This window comes from Excalfactoria chinensis, chromosome 31, assembly GCF_039878825.1.
Source record: "Excalfactoria chinensis isolate bCotChi1 chromosome 31, bCotChi1.hap2, whole genome shotgun sequence".
In the NCBI taxonomy this organism is placed as follows: Eukaryota; Metazoa; Chordata; class Aves; order Galliformes; family Phasianidae; genus Excalfactoria; species Excalfactoria chinensis.
The window spans coordinates 196,092-210,889 of record NC_092855.1 but is presented as its reverse complement, the minus strand read 5'-3'; the positions used below and the strand labels follow the sequence as shown (position 1 = coordinate 210,889).

Below are 14,798 nucleotides of genomic sequence, written 5' to 3'. Positions count from 1 at the left end.
GGTGCAAGAAGGCATGGAGAGCCCTGGATGGGCAGAGGATGAGACAGACGCTCTGTGGGACATCCATTGAGTGTTAACATACTGAAGTGTGGTTTGTTTATGAGGTGTCATTGTACACATAGTAGAGGAGAGGAGGCTCAGTGGGATGTGCTCTGCAGGACCCTCTGTGGACTGTGATTCTCAGCAGTAATGCACTGCCCCAACAGCCTAATGTCCCACTTGCAGTGCTGTGGGTACAGCTCACAACCCAGACACAGAGGCAGTGAGATGTGGGGGAAGTAAGGAAGGAGAAGGAAGATAAAAACACTGGGGTCAATACTGCATTGTAAGAGAGCTTTTATTGCAGATTCAGGGGGGGAGGAGGACGGAGATGGCAGGACAGCCGCTGGCCGGAGGCTGCCCTTGTCTCCTTGCAGAGGGCAGAGGGACAGAAGGCAGCCAGATCTGGGCTCTGCCATCACAGGACAGCAAGACCTGAAGTTAAGGTGAAGTGGACCAGAAGAAGGCAGTGCAGGTACGAGGTTTCCAAGCTCCAGAGCACAGAGATGCTGAAGGGGAGCCCATCCTCATGGCATCAGGTAGGGATGTGCTGGGGCTTCTCCAGAGCTCTCCTTCAACTGTGGCTGGAGGCAGTGCTGTGCTTAGCATGGCCCGCAGCTGCCCCCGAAGGACCTCAGGCCTCGGCGATAGCCACCGAAACCACAGCTGCCAAAGCCTCCATAGCCCCCATAGCCCCCAAGGCCATAATAGCCTCCATAGCCTCCCAGGCCTCCAAAGCCGGCACTGCGTCCATAGCTGCCACCCAGGCCTGCTGCGATGGCGGGGACTCCTGCTGAGCCAACGACAGCGTTCTGCGGGAAGGAGGTGAGGATGGGCCCGGGGAAGGTGACCACGGTGGCCGGGGGTTGCATCACCACAGTGGAGTCGGGGCACTGGCGCACGCAGGGCTCGTTGCAGCTGTCAGCCAGCGGGGCCGGGGCGGCCACACCGCAGGCAGGGGCACACAGGCTGGAGCAGGACATCTTCCACGCAAGCAAGGAGTCCTGCAAAGGGCACCCACAGTGAGGAAAGGCTCGCGGAGAGCCCCATGGAAGAATGGAGGCCGGGAGAGAGCCCTGAGAAGCCTCGGAGAGCTGCACTTACCCAGGAGATGAGGGGAGTCGAGTGGAGGAAGCTGGATGGAGGACTGCAAAGCGTTCAGCTCTTTTATACCTGTCCCAGACGGCCTGGGGCTTTCACGTGTTGACAGCGGTGGCAGAAGCCCCAGCTAATCACAAAACAAAGCCAACACGCTTCATGACACTCAAGGCGTGATGCAGGACAATTATATCCCTCATTGATGGAGATATTGTGTGTGAGCATGCCCTGGAGAACAAGAAGGGGATGAGAGGCACAGGTGATTACAAGCAATTACATGAAAAGCCACACGCTGCTGATGCTGACCTTAGGACACCTGTAAAACCCAATGTGTTCCTAATCCCTAACTTTGTCCATGGGATAGGCTCACAGGTATCCTGCAGACAAAGCACTTTGCAATCCTGCTCACAAACACCACGTCTGTCATTACCTTCATTAGCTCTGTTTTATGGGCTGGTGATCTTTGGGCAAAGCGATGAAGTGATCCCACCCTCCTGGGTCAGCTCCCAAACAACTGCCAGCACCCTGCAGTGGCAAACACTGCGACGCAATTGGGTTGGGACATCAGGAGCATCCCTGGTTGTTGCCCACCTCCCTGCCCAGTGCTGCATGGGGCATTTCTGACTGGCATGACAAGGATAAAACTGTGGCTGTGATGCCTTTGTGCCTGAACGTTCACATAACAAGGCATTCAGAACACAATGGGGGTTGTTGGTACCAAACACATCAGCAAGAGCAGCACCTTGCCATTGAAATAATTGCGTAGAGATATGTGACCTCACCATCTTCTTCATTTTCTCAAAGGCACGTTTTTGCCTCTCTGTACACAGTGGGAAGGGATATAATTGCTCTGCATCTCTTCTTGTGTGTCATGATGAGTATTGGTTTTATTTCAAGATTATCTGGAGCTTCCGCCACCACCGCCCTCCCATCCATGCCCCAGGCCGTCTCACACAGGTATAAAAGAGCTGAGCGCTTTGCAGTCCTCCATCCAGCTTCCTCCACTCGACTCCCCTCATCTCCTGGGTAAGTGCAGCTCTCCGAGGCTTCTCAGGGCTCTCTCCCGGCCTCCATTCTTCCATGGGGCTCTCCGCGAGCCTTTCCTCACTGTGGGTGCCCTTTGCAGGACTCCTTGCTTGCGTGGAAGATGTCCTGCTCCAGCCTGTGTGCCCCTGCCTGCGGTGTGGCCGCCCCGGCCCCGCTGGCTGACAGCTGCAACGAGCCCTGCGTGCGCCAGTGCCCCGACTCCACTGTGGTGATGCAACCCCCGGCCACCGTGGTCACCTTCCCCGGGCCCATCCTCACCTCCTTCCCGCAGAACGCTGTCGTTGGCTCAGCAGGAGTCCCCGCCATCGCAGCAGGCCTGGGTGGCAGCTATGGACGCAGTGCCGGCTTTGGAGGCCTGGGAGGCTATGGAGGCTACTATGGCCTTGGGGGCTATGGGGGCTATGGAGGCTTTGGCAGCTGTGGTTTCGGTGGCTATCGCCGAGGCCTGAGGTCCTTCGGGGGCAGCTGCGGGCCCTGCTAAGCACAGCACTGCCTCCAGCCACAGTTGAAGGAGAGCTCTGGAGAAGCCCCAGCACATCCCTACCTGACGCCATGAGGATGGGCTCCCCTTCAGCATCTCTGTGCTCTGGTGCTTGGAAACCTCGTACCTGCACTGCCTTCTTCTGGTCCACTTCACCTTAACTTCAGGACTTGCTGTCCTGAGATAATGCTGCCCAGATTGGCTGCCTTCTCGTGTCCCTCTGCCCTCTGCAAGGAGACAAGGGCAGCCTCTGTCCAGCGGCTTTCCTGCCATCTCCGTCCTCCTCCCCCCCTGAATCTGCAATAAAAGCTCTCTTACAGTGCAATCTTGATCCCAGTGTTTTTATCTTCCTTCTCCTTCCTCATTTCCCCCACATCTCACAGCCTCTGATTCTAGGCTGCAAGCTGCTCCCACAGCACTGCCTGTGGGACATTAGGCTGTTGGGGCAGTGCATTACTGCTGAGGGTCACAGTCCACAGAGGGTCCTGCAGAGCACATCCCACTGAGCCTCCTCCCTTCTCGCTATGGGTACGATTCCTTATAAATAACCCTCACTTCAGTATGTTAACACTCAATGGATGTCCCATGGAGCCTCTTCCAAATCCTCTGCCCATCCAGTGCTCTCCATGCCTTCTTGCACCTCCTTTTCTTGCACTGCCACTAATCACACATAGAGGTCAGAGGAAATGGGGAGACAAGCAGTGCATGGACAGGGCTGCTGCCATCTGCTGACAGTGCTCCTGTGCTCAGCTTCTGGAGGGGGTAAGGGATGGACCACCCCATGTTCCCAAGGTATCCCTCACAGTCATGAATGGAGCACAGGTATCCTGACCTGGGGAGCACAAAGGTCTTGAGTCAGAGTTTGGAGTCCCTCCTCTCTTTATGTGCCTTTTTTTTTTCCCCCAGACATCCTCTTGTGTCACCATCCCAGCACTGTGTGCTGCTCTTGTGCAGAGGTGATTCCTGCTAGGGTAATAAATGTGGGCAGTGGGGCAGCAGGTTGGTCACTGCAGTGCTCAGACTGCATCAGCAACTGAGAACAGGGGGAAGGGTGAAAAGGCAGCAAAATGTCAGGAGCAGCCATAGGTTTCCTGCACGGGCTGAGCAGAAATTTGTCCTTCCTGCCTTGTCTTTGGTTACACCTGAATTTCTCCCTGTCTTCCTCACCTCTCTGCTGGCTCCTGAGTGATGGTGCTGAGCCAAACCTCATGTTTTGCTTCCTTTCGTGTGCCATGTGGTGGCTGGTCTTCATCACACTGATGAGGGTGGTTGCTTTGTGGGGTCTGGGTGCAGGAGCTTTGTGTGAGATGAAGCTCAGACAAGGGTTCAGCATTGCATTCACTGCACGGGGCAGAGTGAAGCACTGTCCTGCTCAGGCAGAGCCATGTGCCCAAGTTGCTGTTGAATTTCTTCTGAGCCATATGTAAGTAATAATTGGCTGTGTTGGTGGTATATGGTGCTCTGAGAAGAAGAGGTGTAGGAGATAATCTTGAGAGGCAGGAAACAAGGTTGCTTGCGAATCTTAGCCTCCTTTCTTTGCACCACGGGTTTTCAGGATGCTGTGTCTTGGCCTTTGCCCATTAGGAGGCTGCTCTGCCAACCATGGACCACAGCCCAGAAGCCGCCTACAGGGACACTCTAGAGTGGGTGCTGAGCTCACTGTTATCCTGGAGCTCTCCTTGGGCTGCAGCAGGCAGGAAGCAGGAGCAGAGCAGAGGCAGAGAGCTCTAAAGGTGCAGCAGGTGCTGTCAGCACTGGATGGGGCCTGGATGGGGCGAGCTCCTGCTGCAGCCATAGAGCCAAGGGCAGGTGAGAGGGGAGGGGGCAGTGCCCACAGTGCTGCTGAGAAGGCCCAGCTGAGTGATACTAGAAATGGCACCAAGGGGCTTCTGCGGCTGCAATGGGAAATGGGGACATAGGAGGGGTGAAGGAAAACTCAGAGATGGAAAATGTGGTGCAAGATAGATTTTATTGTGGGACCAGTGGGGAGGATGGAGGAGGCAGAAGGGCAGCCCCTGTCCAGAGGCTGTCCCCATCTCCTTGTAGTGTGCAGAAGGACAGGAGCAGGCAGCCAGAGCTGGGCTGCGTTGTCACAGGTCGGCAAGTCTTGAAGCAAAGATCAGATGGTGCAGATTAAGGCAGAACTGGTCCACGTGCAGGTACGAGGTGTCCAAGCTCCAGAGCCCAGTGATGCTGAAGGAGAGCTCATCCTCATGGTGTCAGGAAGGGATGTGCTGGGGATGCTCCAGAGCTCTCCTTCAACTGTGGCTGCAGGCAGTGCTGTGCTTAGCAGGGCCCGCAGCTGCCCCCGAAGGACCTCAGACCTCGGCGATAGCCACCGAAACCACAGCTGCCAAAGCCTCCATAGCCCCCATAGCCCCCAAGGCCATAATAGCCTCCATAGCCTCCCAGGCCTCCAAAGCCGGCACTGCGTCCATAGCTGCCACCCAGGCCTGCTGCGATGGCGGGGACTCCTGCTGAGCCAACGACAGCGTTCTGCGGGAAGGAGGTGAGGATGGGCCCGGGGAGGGTGATCACGGAGGCTGGGGGTTGCACCACCACAGTGGAGTCAGGGCACTGGCGCACGCAGGGCTCGTTGCAGCTGTCAGCCAGTGGGGTCGGGGCGGCCACACCGCAGGCAGGGGCACACAGGCTGGAGCAGGACATCTTCCACGCAAGCAAGGAGTCCTGCAAAGGGCACCCACAGTGAGGAAAGGCTCGCGGAGAGCCCCATGGAAGAATGGAGGCCGGGAGAGAGCCCTGAGAAGCCTCGGAGAGCTGCACTTACCCAGGAGATGAGGGGAGTTGAGTGGAGGAAGCTGGATGGAGGACTGCAAAGCGCTCAGCTCTTTTATACCTGTGTGAGACGGCCTGGGGCATGGATGGGAGGGCGGTGGTGTCAGAAGCTCCCAATAACCATGAAATAAAGCCATCACGTTTCATGACACGCCAGCAGTGATGCAGATTAATGATGTCATCGGAAGCATGGTATAGTAAGCGTGCTTTGTCCAATGAGGACATGATGGGTAGGATACAATTTTAAATGGCATTACATTCAATTCTAGGCCCTGCTGAATCTTAACTAACAACCCTCATAAACCCTAGGGTGCTCCTCATTGCATTCTTAGGGATTGGAATAGTCTTGGGCGTTTTGCTGTATATGCTCTTTGCAGCTAAGCTTACAGCCAGAACACCCATCATTATATCTCCTTTGCTGGCTGGAAAGCTGAAGTTCTTGAGGATTGATCAAAAACCCCCTCTGCCTTTGTAGGCCCCATTCCTGCCATCTACTCATGCCAGCAAGAGATGCAGATCCTGTCAGGATGGTATTCAAGAGCCCATCCCGAGCATGTTGTCTTTAGTCGAAGGTTTAATGTATTTAGTGGTGCCTAATCCACTTGATGGCACTGAAAAATCAGGAGCAACAAATGTCAAGCTGGTCAAATCTAGGGGATCAGTAGGGTCTGGTGCTGGGGATGTATGAGATGGAGGATGCATAGAGCAGACAAGGAAAAGAGAACGTGTTTTAAGTCATGTTCAGCCTTCTCAGTTGAACATCTGCAAGTAGCCAGGGAAGACAACACAAGTTTGGGACCTGTCTCAAGTGGGTGTGATCGCTTCATCTCTTTCCTCAAACATCCACCACCTCTGTTTACCAGCCCATAAAAGGCAGGTAATGATAGTCATTGCATTTGTAAGCTGGATTGCAAAGTGCATCCTTCACAAGATTTGTGTGATTCTTACACACAGACAAACTCTGGGATTAGGAAGGCATCAGTGATTATTGCTTCCATAAAGGTAGCATTGGCAGTACCTGATATGTCATGTAATTAGATGTAAACAGCTGACCTTAACATCACGTCCTTCTTCTGCAGGGGATGTTTGTTCCTCTGTGTATCCGATGGGGAAGGAAATAATTACTTGGAATCACTCCTTGAGTGTCATGAAACATGTTAGTTTTTTTGCAATTCTCTGTGGCTTCTGTCACCACCGCCCTCCCATCCATGCCCCAGGCCGTCTGGGACAGGTATAAAAGAGCTGAGCGCTTTGCAGTCCTCCATCCAGCTTCCTCCACTCGACTCCCCTCATCTCCTGGGTAAGTGCAGCTCTCCGAGGCTTCTCAGGGCTCTCTCCCGGCCTCCATTCTTCCATGGGGCTCTCCGCGAGCCTTTCCTCACTGTGGGTGCCCTTTGCAGGACTCCTTGCTTGCGTGGAAGATGTCCTGCTCCAGCCTGTGTGCCCCTGCCTGCGGTGTGGCTGCCCCGGCCCCGCTGGCTGACAGCTGCAACGAGCCCTGCGTGCGCCAGTGCCCCGACTCCACTGTGGTGATGCAACCCCCGGCCACCGTGGTCACCTTCCCCGGGCCCATCCTCACCTCCTTCCCGCAGAACGCTGTCGTTGGCTCAGCAGGAGTCCCCGCCATCGCAGCAGGCCTGGGTGGCAGCTATGGACGCAGTGCCGGCTTTGGAGGCCTGGGAGGCTATGGAGGCTATTATGGCCTTGGGGGCTATGGGGGCTATGGAGGCTTTGGCAGCTGTGGCTTCGGTGGCTATCGCCGAGGCTACGGTTTCTTCGGGGGCAACTGTGGACCCTGCTAAGCACAGCACTGCCTCCAGCCACAGCTGAAGGAGAGCTCTGGAGAAGCCCCAGCACATCCCTTCCTGACACCATGAGGATGGGCTCCCCTTCAGCATCGCTGGCCTCTGCAGCTTGGAAACCTCATACCTCAAAGGGGACCAGCACTGTCTTTCTTTGTTATGCCTGATATTTGCTTCTGGACTGGCTTACCTGTGATGGCACAGTCCAGATCTGGGTGCCTGCTCCTGTCCCTCTGCCCTCTGCAAGGAGAGAAGGACAGCCTCTGGCCAGCAGCTGCCCTGCCATCTCCTTCCATCACCCCCTGAATCTGCAATAAAAGCTCTCTTACACTGCAATCTCGACCCCAGTGTTTTTATCTTCTTTCTCCTTCCTTACTTCCCCACATCTCACAGCCTCTGGTAATAGGTTGCAAGTTGCTCCCACAGCACTGCCTTTGGGACATTAGGCTGTTGGGGCAGTGCATTACTGCTGAGGATCACAGTCCACAGAGGGTCCTGCAGAGCACATCCCACTGAGCCTCCTCTCCTCTACTATGGGTACAGTGACACCTCATAAACAAACCACACTTCAGTATGTTAACACTCAATGGATGTCCCACGGAGCCTCTTCCAAATCCTCTGCCCATCCAGTGCTCTCCATGCCTTCTTGCACCTCCTTTTCTTGCCCTGCCACTGATCACACATAGAGGACAGAGGAAATGGGGAGACAAGCAGTGCATGGACAGGGCTGCTGCCATCTGCTGACAGTGCTGCTGTGCTCAGCTCCTGGAGGGGGTAAGGGATGGACCACCCCATGTTCCCAAGGTATCCCTCACAGTCATGAATGGAGCACAGGCATCCTGACCTGGGGAGCACAAAGGTCTTGAGTCAGAGTTTGGAGTCCCTCCTCTCTTTATGTCCCTTTTCTTTCTCCCAGGCATCTTCTGGTCCCACCATCCCAGCACTGTGTGCTGCTCTTGTGTAGAGGTGATTCCTGCCAGAGGAATCAAGATGGGCAGTGGGGCAGCAGGTTGGTCACTGCTGGGGACCTCAGGAGAACACACTGCATCAGCAACTGAGAACAGGGGGAAGGGTGAAAAGGCAGCAAAATGTCAGGAGCAGCCATAGGTTTCCTGCACTGGCTGAGCAGGAAATTGTCCTTCCTGCCTTGTCTTTGGTTACACCTGAATTTCTCCCTGCCTTCCCCACCTCTCTGCTGGCTCCTGAGTGATGGTGTTGAGCCAAACCTCATGTTTTGCTTCCTTTGGTGTGCCATGTGGTGGCTGGTCTTCATCACACTGATGAGGGTGGTTGCTTTGTGGGGTCTGGGTGTAGGAGCTTTGAGTGAGATGAAGGGCACCCATGGGTCCAGCATTGCTTTCACTGCACGGGGCAGAGTGAAGCACTGTCCTGCTTAGGCAGAGCAATTTTTTGCTTCTACTATCAATTTGTTTCTGAGCAATCCTAGAGTTAATCACTGCCCATGATGGTATATGGAGCTTTGGAAAGAAGTGGAGCAGGAAGGAATCTTAAGTAATTGCATACAAGCTTGCTGATAGACTCTGACCCTCCTTCCTCATCCCAATGACATCCCAGGAGTCTCCGGAATTGTTTTTGCCTTTTAGGAGTCTGCAGGTCTATCCACAGACCCCACATCACAAAGGCCACCTACAGGGGCAATCAACAGCAGATGCTGAGCTCTGTATGGGACCAAGAGTCCTTATTGACCTGCGAGAAGCAGGAACAAGGGGCAGAGAAGTGAGGGACCGCACTGAGGAAGGAGCAGGTACTGAAGGCACTGTATGGAGCCTGCCTGGAGAAGCTCCTACTGGAGCTGCTGGGCCCAGGGAAAGTGAGAGGAGAGGGGGCAGTGCCCACAGTGATCCCGAGAAGGCTCACTTGTAAACTGGCATTGATGGCCCTAGAGAGCCTTTGTGGCTACAGTGGGAACTGGGGATAGAAGAGGGGGGAAAGACAACACAGAGATGGAAACTGTGATGCAAGATGGATTTTATTGCAGGTTCCATGATTGAGGGAGGTGACAGAAAGGCAGCCCCTGTCCAGAGGCTGTCCCCATCTCCTTGCAGTGTGCAGAAGGACAGGAGCAGGCAGCCAGCACGTGGTAGTGTCATCACAGAGTCATGAGTCCTAAAGCAAAGCAGATGTGGAGTAGAGGAAGACAGAGCTGGACCCTGTGTATACACGAGGCATCCCAACAGAGGAGCTGAGAGATGCTGAAGGGGAGCCCATCCTCATGGCATCAGGTAGGGATGTGCTGGGGCTTCTCCAGAGCTCTCCTTCAGCTGTGGCTGGAGGCAGTGCTGTGCTTAGCAGGGCCCGCAGCTGCCCCCGAAGGACCTCAGGCCTCGGCGATAGCCACCGAAACCACAGCTGCCAAAGCCTCCATAGCCCCCATAGCCCCCAAGGCCATAATAGCCTCCATAGCCTCCCAGGCCTCCAAAGCCGGCACTGCGTCCATAGCTGCCACCCAGGCCTGCTGCGATGGCGGGGACTCCTGCTGAGCCAACGACAGCGTTCTGCGGGAAGGAGGTGAGGATGGGCCCGGGGAAGGTGACCACGGTGGCCGGGGGTTGCATCACCACAGTGGAGTCGGGGCACTGGCGCACGCAGGGCTCGTTGCAGCTGTCAGCCAGCGGGGCCGGGGCGGCCACACCGCAGGCAGGGGCACACAGGCTGGAGCAGGACATCTTCCACGCAAGCAAGGAGTCCTGCAAAGGGCACCCACAGTGAGGAAAGGCTCGCGGAGAGCCCCATGGAAGAATGGAGGCCGGGAGAGAGCCCTGAGAAGCCTCGGAGAGCTGCACTTACCCAGGAGATGAGGGGAGTCGAGTGGAGGAAGCTGGATGGAGGACTGCAAAGCGCTCAGCTCTTTTATACCTGTGTGAGACAGCCTGGGGCATGGATGGGAGGGCGGTGGTGGCGGAAGCTCCAGATAATCTTGAAATAAAACCAATACTCATTATGACACACAAGAAGAGATGCAGAGCAATTATATCCCTTCCCACTGTGTACAGAGAGGCAAAAACGTGCCTTTGAGAAAATGAAGAAGATGGTGAGGTCACATATCTCTACGCAATTATTTCAATGGCAAGGTGCTGCTCTTGCTGATGTGTTTGGTACCAACAACCCCCATTGTGTTCTGAATGCCTTGTTATGTGAACGTTCAGGCACAAAGGCATCACAGCCACAGATTTATCCTTGGCATGCCAGTCAGAAATGGCCCATGCAGCACTGGGCAGGGAGGTGGGCAACAACCAGGGATGCTCCTGATGTCCCAACCCAATTGCGTCGCAGTGTTTGCCACTGCAGGGTGCTGGCAGTTGTTTGGGAGCTGACCCAGGAGGGTGGGATCACTTCATCGCTTTGCCCAAAGATCACCAGCCCATAAAACAGAGCTAATGAAGGTAATGACAGACGTGGTGTTTGTGAGCAGGATTGCAAAGTGCTTTGTCTGCAGGATACCTGTGAGCCTATCCCATGGACAAAGTGTGGGATTAGGAACACATTGGGGTTTACAGGTGTCCTGAGGTCAGCATCAGCAGCGTGTGGCTTTTCATGTAATTGCTTGTAATCACCTGTGCCTCTCATCCCCTTCTTGTTCTCCAGGGCATGCTCACACACAATATCTCCATCAATGAGGGATATAATTGTCCTGCATCACGCCTTGAGTGTCATGAAGCGTGTTGGCTTTGTTTTGTGATTAGCTGGGGCTTCTGCCACCGCTGTCAACACGTGAAAGCCCCAGGCAGTCTGGGACAGGTATAAAAGAGCTGAGCGCTTTGCAGTCCTCCATCCAGCTTCCTCCACTCGATTCCCCTCATCTCCTGGGTAAGTGCAGCTCTCCGAGGCTTCTCAGGGCTCTCTCCCGGCCTCCATTCTTCCATGGGGCTCTCCACGAGCCTTTCCTCACTGTGGGTGCCCTTTGCAGGACTCCTTGCTTGCGTGGAAGATGTCCTGCTCCAGCCTGTGTGCCCCTGCCTGCGGTGTGGCCGCCCCGGCCCCGCTGGCTGACAGCTGCAACGAGCCCTGCGTGCGCCAGTGCCCCGACTCCACTGTGGTGATGCAACCCCCGGCCACCGTGGTCACCTTCCCCGGGCCCATCCTCACCTCCTTCCCGCAGAACGCTGTCGTTGGCTCAGCAGGAGTCCCCGCCATCGCAGCAGGCCTGGGTGGCAGCTATGGACGCAGTGCCGGCTTTGGAGGCCTGGGAGGCTATGGAGGCTATTATGGCCTTGGGGGCTATGGGGGCTATGGAGGCTTTGGCAGCTGTGGTTTCGGTGGCTATCGCCGAGGCTACGGTTTCTTTGGGGGCAGCTGCGGGCCCTGCTAAACCCCAAATATCCACACAGCACAGAGCTGCATCTGCTGAGTCTTCACAAATACCTCCTCATCTCTACCACCAGATGCAGCTTTCCATCCTTCTTTTAGCCGTGCCAAAGCAGTTACTTTAAATTACTGCTCTTTGCTTTTTGCTCAGTGCAGCCTTTCAAATCTTCACTTGAGGGCTCAGCGTTTCCATCATTGCCTTCAGAAGTTCCCCTCTATTTATGTACACCAAAGCAGTGCTCATCCTCGTGTGAGGCTATCCCCACTCTGACCAGCTCTGAGCCTCCTGAACAACGCTATGAAGGGGAATCTCCAGGTTGAAGCCCTGGGTAGAGACTTGCTGCAGCCTTTTGGTTTGCACGACTGCAATTCATTGTTTCTGTGTTGTGCTGTTTTCTGTGTCACTGTCTATTGCCTTCTCCATTCACATTAAAGAATCTGTACTGCATCCACAACTTGGCTTTTGGTTCATTTGTTTGTATTTGCTCTTCTGATGTTTCCACATTGGCTCTGAAGTTTCTGGTAATGAAACTCAGGTCCCATTATTAGAGATCAGATTTCAGTTTGTGAAGGTTCAGCACTTTGTTTTTTACACACTTGAGCTGTCGCATGCAGGAGATGCCAACAAGGTATTAACCTCATTAATATCAAGAGAGATTTTGCACTGAAAAGCATCACTGAATGTATTTGTTACTTGGAGATTGTTTTGTTAACCAGAAATGTGCAATATCCCCAGATTTATTCACGCTACGTAGTCTGAGAAGTTCAAAGCAGTTCTCATTTTCTTTGTGCTCTCAGAGTGCGTTATTACTCTATTAAGTGCATACTGCTCCCATTAGGTGCTTCATTATTGAATAGGAGTCACTTCAAACATGCATACTGAGGCATTTCAATGTATGCTTCATTTGAGATGAGGCTTTATAGCCTTCACCATTTAAACTTGGCTCGTTACAAACACAACCAGGATAGATCCTACAATTATTGGCTTTGTCTTTCCACCCTAGAAAGACGGATTTCTTCCTAGCCCTACTTTAAGACTTCTGAGAGTGAAAGTAAGGCAGCTAAACACATTGATTTTGAAGAAACTTCAATCATTTTTAACCATATCCTTGGTTAAGCCCTACAGAACAACCAAGATTTAGTACTGGTGGTTATTTCCAGCCAACACCTCCTCTTACTTCATCACTGTAAGACGCTCTGTACTTTCCAGATCTTATTTAGTATCACGATAGGAACTCTCCAGATTTTATTTTATAGTTTTAGATATCGAAACATTGAAATTATGACCAGCTAACCCCAAAATGGATCCACCTCAATGATAAGATGCAGGTTGAGGAGCAACCCGTACCACGCTCCAGTAATAAACGTGTCAAGCATCACAGTCAGTGCCTTCCCAGAAACAAGCTGCTCAGAAGCCAAAAGGAGCTCCATTCTGGGCTGTGCTTTAAGCATAACCCACAGCTCTTCTTGGGAAGGTGTTCAGTGATGTTCACACTCATGGATAGGGCTTTACCAGAACATAATTGAGATCCAATTCCTCTTTTTCTGCTGCCATCAAAGTGCCTGCATGCGCCTTCAAAGAAGAGCAATTACGTTCACAAGAAAGGTCCGAGGGTTTAATAGGGATTTCAAAGCGCTTTGCCTGCTGTTCTCAGCCCAGACTGTTACAGCATCGTACTATTAAGAGGTTACTGCTGCTGCCAGTTAGGTGCTTATGTCCTGAACAGTCATTTGGGGCTTGCGTCAGGGATCTCGCCTTATTAACATCTGTGTGATGGTGCAGCCTGGGAGCTTCGTGCCAATTCATTGTCATTCAAATGGAGCCTCGCAGTAACACTTGCAAACGCTTGCCTTTACGAGCCCTTAATGAGGTGAACGGAAAGCCTGCGATTCTCTGCTCTGTAACCAATCAACTCTGCCGGCACAAAACCAGCCGAGAAAAAAAAAAGGCATTTTCCTTCTTAATTCCTGGTTTACCCACCTGTTAAATGGGTTTTGCTTGCATTTGTAAATCGCTGAGACGTGGTGCTGGTGGTGTTACCCCCAATTCCTATGCATGTACTGCCATGCAAAGGCAAAACTGAAGGGGATATTTCCAAACCTAGGAAATGCCACAATGGGTCTCTTCATGTGATGAGGGTCATTAATGTGCCAATAAAGCTACATAAAAGCTACAGGGCTCGGTATATCTCAGGAAAGCTTATCAAAATGGATTGAGGTGGGAAATAAAACTGCATACACGTGAGTGAGAAAGCAAACAACAACGAGGTGTTACAATGCTATAACGTTTTTAATAGGAATAAAGCTCACAATCCAACGCGACAGAGAAGGTAGAAGCAGAAGGAATACATGCAGAGATGAATTGATGCTGCAAATCACCTTGTTTTGCTGGTGCCATTGGCTATCAGTTTCAAACTGTTTCACTTTGTTGAGGGAGTCCAAGCAGATCGGATGATTCTCTTTGGTATAACTTCAAAAGAGGTGAAGTGAAAAACGTATCTAAAGGAAGATCGGGGCTCAGCACTCCGCATTTCATTAATGGAAAGAGGTGCAAACGAGTTATCCACGCTTATGTCATGCCCTGCTTCCCTTCCACCACCAGACCCACACAAAGCAAAGGAGACAGCAGGGAAAGAAGAAAAAACAAAAGAGACGTTTGAAGAAGTTTAACAGAAACTCTGAGCTCCCAGGAACTGCTTCACATCGCTGTTCTGGACTCGGAGCTTCTGCAAGCCATCTCTATAGCACAGCCCATGGATCCAGTCCTCGGTTCCCATCAGTTCCTTCTGTGTTTAGCAGGGGTAGTAGGGGTAGCAGCTGCCCAGGCTGTAGCGGCGGGTGTAGCGAGTGTAGCACGGGGAGTAGCAACGGGAGCTGTAGGAGGGGTAGCAGTCCCGGTAGCCGCTCAGCCCCCAGGAGCCGCGGTAGCCGCAGGGGCTCACGCAGTCGTAGCTGCGGTAACCGCAGGGGATGCCGCAGTCGTAGGTGCGGTAGCTGTACACGCTGCCGTAGTTGCACGGGGAGTAGCAGGAATCGTCCCACTGGTTCTGGTAGTAGAAAGTCATCTTGGTGCGGTGGAGGGAGGCGAGCCTGGAACGGCAGGAAAGACAAAGCCCGTCAGGCGATGCTCCTAACAGAATCGCCAAGGAACGCTGCGAACGTGCAGTGGGGAAGGGAAAGGCAGCAAAGCCAGGCACGCTGCCTGAAAC

General features: G+C 53.4%; 6 protein-coding genes across 6 annotated transcripts; 3 read left to right on the top strand and 3 right to left on the bottom strand.

The window, feature by feature from the left end:
* Positions 1-641: 641 nt before the first annotated feature.
* LOC140263498 (claw keratin-like) lies at positions 642-1,164 on the bottom strand. The gene is made up of 2 exons (XM_072358406.1): positions 1,144-1,164; positions 642-1,043 (listed from the first exon to the last, which is right to left on the bottom strand). The coding sequence occupies exon 2, from the start codon at positions 1,020-1,022 to the stop codon at positions 642-644; it is 381 nt and encodes a 126-aa protein (XP_072214507.1). The 5' UTR covers positions 1,023-1,043; positions 1,144-1,164.
* A 936-nt stretch (positions 1,165-2,100) lies between these two features.
* On the top strand, positions 2,101-2,665 carry LOC140263499 (claw keratin-like). The gene is made up of 2 exons (XM_072358408.1): positions 2,101-2,163; positions 2,264-2,665. Exon 2 carries the CDS (start codon positions 2,285-2,287, stop codon positions 2,663-2,665), a length of 381 nt encoding a protein of 126 aa, XP_072214509.1. The 5' UTR covers positions 2,101-2,163; positions 2,264-2,284.
* A 2,286-nt stretch (positions 2,666-4,951) lies between these two features.
* Positions 4,952-5,332, bottom strand: LOC140263443 (claw keratin-like). Its single transcript, XM_072358330.1, has one exon. The coding sequence runs from the start codon at positions 5,330-5,332 to the stop codon at positions 4,952-4,954; it is 381 nt and encodes a 126-aa protein (XP_072214431.1).
* A 1,550-nt stretch (positions 5,333-6,882) lies between these two features.
* Positions 6,883-7,263, top strand: LOC140263504 (claw keratin-like). Its single transcript, XM_072358413.1, has one exon. The coding sequence runs from the start codon at positions 6,883-6,885 to the stop codon at positions 7,261-7,263; it is 381 nt and encodes a 126-aa protein (XP_072214514.1).
* A 2,306-nt stretch (positions 7,264-9,569) lies between these two features.
* On the bottom strand, positions 9,570-10,134 carry LOC140263500 (claw keratin-like). The gene is made up of 2 exons (XM_072358409.1): positions 10,072-10,134; positions 9,570-9,971 (listed from the first exon to the last, which is right to left on the bottom strand). The coding sequence occupies exon 2, from the start codon at positions 9,948-9,950 to the stop codon at positions 9,570-9,572; it is 381 nt and encodes a 126-aa protein (XP_072214510.1). The 5' UTR covers positions 9,951-9,971; positions 10,072-10,134.
* Positions 10,135-10,973: 839 nt separating this feature from the next.
* On the top strand, positions 10,974-11,593 carry LOC140263497 (claw keratin-like). Its single transcript, XM_072358405.1, has 2 exons — positions 10,974-11,091; positions 11,192-11,593. The coding sequence occupies exon 2, from the start codon at positions 11,213-11,215 to the stop codon at positions 11,591-11,593; it is 381 nt and encodes a 126-aa protein (XP_072214506.1). The 5' UTR covers positions 10,974-11,091; positions 11,192-11,212.
* The last annotated feature ends 3,205 nt before the right edge of the window (positions 11,594-14,798 follow it).